The sequence below is a fragment of the Propithecus coquereli genome, unplaced genomic scaffold, assembly GCF_000956105.1.
Source record: "Propithecus coquereli isolate 6110/MARCELLA unplaced genomic scaffold, Pcoq_1.0 Scaffold340, whole genome shotgun sequence".
Classification (NCBI taxonomy): domain Eukaryota; kingdom Metazoa; phylum Chordata; class Mammalia; order Primates; family Indriidae; genus Propithecus; species Propithecus coquereli.
This window is the reverse complement of record NW_012149064.1, coordinates 1818578-1825075: the sequence shown is the minus strand read 5'-3', so window position 1 is coordinate 1825075 and position 6498 is coordinate 1818578. Positions and strand designations below refer to the sequence as shown.

The window sequence follows — 6498 nt, the reverse complement described above, 5'->3', positions numbered from 1 at the left end:
TTTTGTTATTGTCCAGTTGTTCTTTTTTAACAAGGCAGTCAAGGAACACTGATATAAATGTAAACTCATAAGAACAGCCAACAGTAGCCAACATATAGCTGCTAACTTGCCAGTCACAAGTTTGCTAGCCAACACAATCTTTATGAAACCTATTAGCCTGCTTTTATTTTTATCTTACTAGTTTTAGAAATGAGAAAACTGAAAGACGAAGAAGCTAAAGAAGTCCAAAGTGAAGCCATGACTATCAATGCAGAGGTGTGACTCTAGAGCCACAGTGCTTTGAACTTGCTACTCTCAGAGATATTTTTATATGTCCATATGTTCTGTGATTGGCAGATTTAAAATTTTATATTTTAATTTATATTCAAATAGAAATCACTGGTCAAAGCTATTTCCAAAATCTACCAGTATGAAGTGATTCTATCTTAACTTTTATGAGTCATGTGAATAAAATAGTTATATTAAACATTTTCCAGATTTGAAATTTAAAAATCACTTCTGATGACTAAAAATTAGAAAATCAACAGAATATCAAGTACCATATTATAAAATGACATTTTCATATTTTGCTTTCAACTGTGATGCTAACTTTGTCAGATACCATGACCTGATATTTACTTGAAGCATGATGATTATGACCCATATTTAAAAACCTGTATATATTGCTCTATATTTGAGTGTTTTTAGTATTACTTCTCAGATGGCCTAAAGGGGACTCTATGCATATGACTTAACAAGAGTTAAAAAAAATCAGAGAAATAAATAGTTTGATTTATCGAGTTTAAATAAATTGTCCTTAAATATTTTGAACTAATTAACAGGTTAATCTTTTAAAAATAAATAGATTGAGTCTTTAACAATTTACTGAGTATAAATCATTTTAATTTCTTACATTTGGAAAGTGTTCAATTTTAGATATATAATATAACAAATGTTTTTTCATAGAAATATGTAAGACTTTATCAAAAATAACTACATTTAGTTCATTTCAGAATCTCAGGGGATTTTCGGTATTGACTGAATGCCACAGTGGATCTAATACATAGCACACATTTGTGATTACAAACTTACCCATTGATCAAGCATTGAATAGAACATTTCAAGTACATAATAAGCCTTTTCACTTACTGAGTTGCAATTTTCTGCCATAAACTCCATAAACTCTGCAAATTGTGTCTCTTGACTTTACCTTTCCTCACTTTTTTATTACATGAATTTCATTATCTAAAAATACTATATCTTTATTTTAATCATTCTCTCTATCTCTTTTCTTTTTTTCCTTTGGTTACCTTATTATGTAATGGCATGCTTCTTTCTGTTAACATTCATTGCTCTTCTATTAACTCCATCTTCCACAGTCTTTGAAACTTGATCTCAGTTTCTCTATTTCCGTTTGTCCTTTCACTCTAATCCTGTCTTGTCCTAGTTATAGCAGCTGCCCTGTTGGCGTCTTGCATTTTCTGTGCTTCTCTTCTTCATAGTGAGCTCCATAGTGAAAGTGATTTTCTATTCAGTAATTGCTTGTGTATGGACGAATCTTCTGGGAGAAGGTGAACTATTTCTTAACTCTCTCTGTTGACTACTTAGGCCTAGTTCAAAAGACATAATCTTGTGTTAAATATTTTTGATCATTTGATTTAAACAACTAAAATGTAAAGTTACTAGAACAGAAAAGGGATATTTCTTTGGGCTTTACATATGTTAATCTAGGTATTTCATCTTGCTGAGAGCTTTTAGCAAGTATAAACATTCAATCAGTTCAACAAATTTATGAAAAACTCATTAAAACAAATCAGTAACAAAATAAAATTAAACAACTTACCTTAAATAAAAACATAATTAAGTAATATAAAGCATGATGTGACTAGAAATTACAAATTAGCTCTGAAGAAAAAAATTAAAAGCTGCCTGGCTATTCATCAGACTAACACAGGAGGGAAAGAAAAAGCCTGTTACAACAGGAAACAATTCTGTCCAGGACATGTGCAGCTGTAAAGTGTTATAATGTCTGCCTTCTTTGAGTGATTACTATTTTCTTACTGAGAAATTTTCTTCTTTAAAATCTTAGATATCAGAAACTTTGTGTTTCAAATTATATGGATAAGAATGAAATATCTCACCTTTTCTAGGAGTACCTAATTTACTGTCGTAGAAACATACAACCTCACTTTCCACCCCAGGAGCAAAGCTTCAGATAAAAGGTTTCTGGACACAAAATTCCTCATGTATCTTAATTTTATTGTTTCGGAGGATCAGAACATTTGTAACCAGATCTCATGTTGACCCTTTGTAAGGAGCCTTGCTTTGCTTTCAGCCTGTAAAAACACCCCTTCCTTTAAATTTCACCTCAACTTCACCCCTCCCCCAATCTAAAATAACGCTGTCTTTACTTTGTTTAATGAAACATCCCATGATCCACGTGGTTTGCAGCCTCACTTGTTGCAATGAATCAATAAACCTGACTTTGCTGGACTACAGGTATGCCCCTCGTGGTCTTAGGATGATTGGGCTAGGGCAGACCTAGAAGAAGAGTTAAAATACATGCCGTGATTTATACAGAGAAATATTTCCTGAACTCTAGAAAATTTTCTATATCCAATCACTTGCAAGCTTACAAATTGTTCTAGACGACTGAATTTCAATTTAAGGTATATCATCACCATTGATGTGTTTGCATGGGATAGAAAATAGCTTTCCTCCACCCTTCTAGGCTCTTTGACTGGACTACAAACTAAATTGACACAAGACAGACTAACATAGGAAAAAACATTTAATTATGTATATACACAGGACAGTCCCACAAAGTATGACAAATAAGGGCCATCAGATTGATTGAAGCTTATACAGCATCCTGGGCTATAGAAAGAATTAGAGGCTTGGAGCTTCTGGAGCATGGTGTTGACAAGTTATGGGAGGGTAAGGGGAGGAAATGTATGGTGCATACAGGTCGACTTATGCAGACAAAATGTCTCTCAAGTAATAAAAGTTGTCTCAGAGCAGCCTTCTTTCTGATACAGGTAGTTTTTCTAATGTATATTTCCCTCAAAGAAAAATTAAAGAAAATGTTATGTGTAAGAGATACTATGAAAGTTTAATTTAATTTAATTTAATTTACATTTTCTTACACTTTCTTTCTTCTTGTTGTAAAAATCAAAATAATTGTCAGAAAAATTTGAGACATGATTAAATAATATCACATGTGACTGAGAACCAAACCTAGCCATCTAATTAATTCAAGTGACGACAAAAGATTGGTAACATGATTGAAAAAGAGCATAATGTCATTGAAAAATTTTAGAAACCTATGTATTTTTTTCTTAGGTAATTAAGAACATAACAAATTCATTGTAAAATTCAGAAAGTTATTCTGATAAGACATAGAATCTCTAGGTAGATTTCATAGAAGATATTGAAAAACCTCTTACACTGTAGACAATAGTGGATAAACCAAAGGAAGCCTGTCACAACTGAGTGATTTATGTAATAATTTTAACACGTTTCAAAGCTGCTTTTTAGACTCAGATTTAAAACATTATTTTTCACATAGGGAGAGGTTTTCTTTCTGAATTACATGCATGTAGACACAGAGACACACACAGTTTTTAGAGCTTCAGAACTTTGCCCGGTGTCCTTCTGGAAACACGATTTACCTGAGTGACCACGGTTTGCCTTTGAGAACTCGGCTCAGGTGTGTCTTCCTCCAGGATTTTGTCTCTGTGTCAGATGTCCCCTGAGGACTGTTTATGGATCTGGGCACACACCTAGAATGGCCTTAGCCTACTATGTTGTTTTTGCCTGCTATCGTTCTGCCTTAGCACGAGACAGACACTCAGAGGACTAATGTGTATATTTTATCTTGGTAGCCCAAATGCATCGTACCGTACCCATCGATCCACCTCAATATTATGTGTGTGTTTTCAGTGAATAAAATAGATAAAATGAGTTATGAAATGGTCAAAAATAAAAACTTATCACGAAAAACAGAACCGATTCTTTCAGAAAGCCATACCACAAAGGGAGAGATGCTTTATCATAGAAGAACACCAAATGAGTACCATGACATGTGTGTGTTATCCTGATGTAATGCAATTATCTGACCTTAGAAGCAGTCAATTAGGCTCTTCAGCGTTTATTTGCTCAGGGCAACATGTGAGTGTGTTGCTTTTTTTCTGTCAGGTTATTCCAAAGTTAAAAATAATAAAAATTCTTAGTGGTCTGTAAAGCACTGTATCATTGACAGACACTTAGAAATGCTACATGAGGTGAGCCTCTTGACCACATGTTTTTCGCACCAACCTTACTAGAGCCCATTTCATGTCATTGTTCTTCAGGCTGTAGATTACAGGATTAAGTATTGGAGGTATCACAGTGTAGATCACAGAAAGCAGCCTGTTAATAACAGATGGTATATTTGAAGGTGGCTTGAGATAAACAAAATAAGCAGTTATGATAAAAACAGTGAAAACAACGAGATGGGGGAGACATGTGGAAAAAGCTTTTGACTGACCCTTAGCGGTAGGAATCTTCAGCACAGTGGAGAAAATATAAATGTAAGAGATCACAATACAGATGAAACAAGACATGCCTAAACATGTACCAATTCCAATACTTATATAAATTACCATGAGTGTTCGAGAGCAGGAAATCCTCAGTGTGAAGGAACATCACAGAAAAACTGTGGGATCACACTGGAGCCACAGAAAGGCATGGAAAATGTGCCAGCTGTGTACACAGCTCCAAAGAGTCCTCCGATGGCCCAGGAGGCACTTGCCATCAGCACACAAGCACCATCATTCATGATGACCTCTTAGTGCAGGGGACAGCAGATGGCTACATAGCAGTCATAGGACATGGCAGTAAGGACAAATATCTCACCTGATGAGAAGGAAGTCATTAAAAGTAGCTGGAGGGGAGGAGAAAAAATGGTGGAGTTAGGGTAGCCTCCGGAATCCCTGCTTCCAGAGAGGGAGAGGTAGATCTCGGTCTGCTACACACGATCGGATCACTCTCCTGCGAAAACAGCGAGGTGAATCTGTGGAGATTCAGCGGGGGAAATGCAAATCAGGAAAAAGGACGGGAGATAGGAATACAAAACCTGGAAAGCGCCGACAGACAATAGAGAGTGGAGCGTGAGACGGCGGCGCCAGCCTGGCCAGTAAGTGCACCGGGACAAGTCCTTCATGAGACAGTCTAGCTTTCCCACTGACTTACAAGCCCACCGAGAGGCAGGGGCTTGTGTGAAGTGGATGTAGAACTGGGTCTGGAAACGTGGGTCTCAGCGGAGAGGAGACACGAGCGGGAAGCATCTTGAACTTCCCAGAGTTCCGTGTCAGGACTGCACCGGACAGGGGAGGAGCTGGGCTGGGCTACCGCTGGAGGCAGTTAGGACTCAGGAAGCTGGTCTCTGGCACCCAGCAGGTCCTGAATGAGGAGGTGATTACTGAATAGAGGACTCTAACCTGGAAACTGCCAATGGTGACTGGGACTTCTCAGGGTGGGCCAGTAGAAGCAAGAGCTATTGTGGGACTGGCGTGAGATTGGGGGAGGGAGACACAAAGGAGACGGCAGAGCATCCTGGTGACGCGATTGACTCCCTGATCGGGTACTTCCCAGCCCCTGAGCGTCTCCCTCTGGAGCCAGCGCACTGGGGGCCACGAGCGCCAGCTTGGGGCCCACAGCAGATCGCAGGTGCGGAACGGCTCCCTTCCGGTAGCCTGGGAACTCTGGCAGCTAGCTCTGCCTTGCCGGGACCTGGGGCCACTTGGCTGGGCCCGTTTCTTTGAGCGGTGAATGCTGAGTGCCTCCTCTGAATTCTGAGTGTCTCCTTGCCTGTGGGGGGAGGACGCCTGCAGAGCCTGAAAGCGCTGGGGCGGGCGTTGGGCAGTCTGGTGGAGCGCCCCTTCCCCCTGGCCAGCACCTTCCGCATGGCCTCCGAGCTTGCAGCAGAGAGACATAGAGAGCCACTCCCCGTCTGCGACAAGCGCCACTCCCTGGGGATTTGGCACTGACCAATAGCTGACAGCCCAGTGACTTTCCTCGCCAGACTGGTTCAGGTAACCCGGTACCATTGCATTTCCGCCTCTGGTCAGCTACCAACAGAGAAAGCCCAGCAAGGGACCAAAACAAGCTCTCCAAGTAACCCCTCCCATCAAGAGAGCGGTGGACAACATACTAGCGGCTCCCGCTAGTGGCAGAACAAAACAAAAGTAACAGCGGATCCAGATGGGAAGGACCCAGCGAAAGATTTCTGGAAGTATGAAAAATCAAATGGAAAGCACGCCCCCAAAGAGGAACACCTGCTCTCTAGCAATGAACACTAACCAGGTCCAGAATACTAAAATGACAGAAGAAGAATTCCAAACATGGATTATAAGTAAGCTCAATGATATCCAAGGAAAAATGGATCACCATCACAAGGAAACCACAAAAAAAAATCCAGGAATTGGAAGAAAAATTCACTAAAGAAATTGAAATATTAAAGAAAAATCAAACCGAACT

General features: G+C 39.5%; 1 protein-coding gene across 1 annotated transcript in view; it reads right to left on the bottom strand.

Moving 5' to 3' along the window:
- Window positions 1-4253: 4253 nt before the first annotated feature.
- The window catches only part of LOC105815629 (olfactory receptor 14A2-like), a 12882-nt gene continuing 10637 nt past the window's right edge, over window positions 4254-6498 (bottom strand). Inside the window, 3 exon segments of the mRNA XM_012650826.1 lie at window positions 4254-4654; window positions 4657-4766; window positions 4815-4889. Of these exon segments, the coding sequence (XP_012506280.1) occupies window positions 4254-4654; window positions 4657-4766; window positions 4815-4889 (586 nt within the window).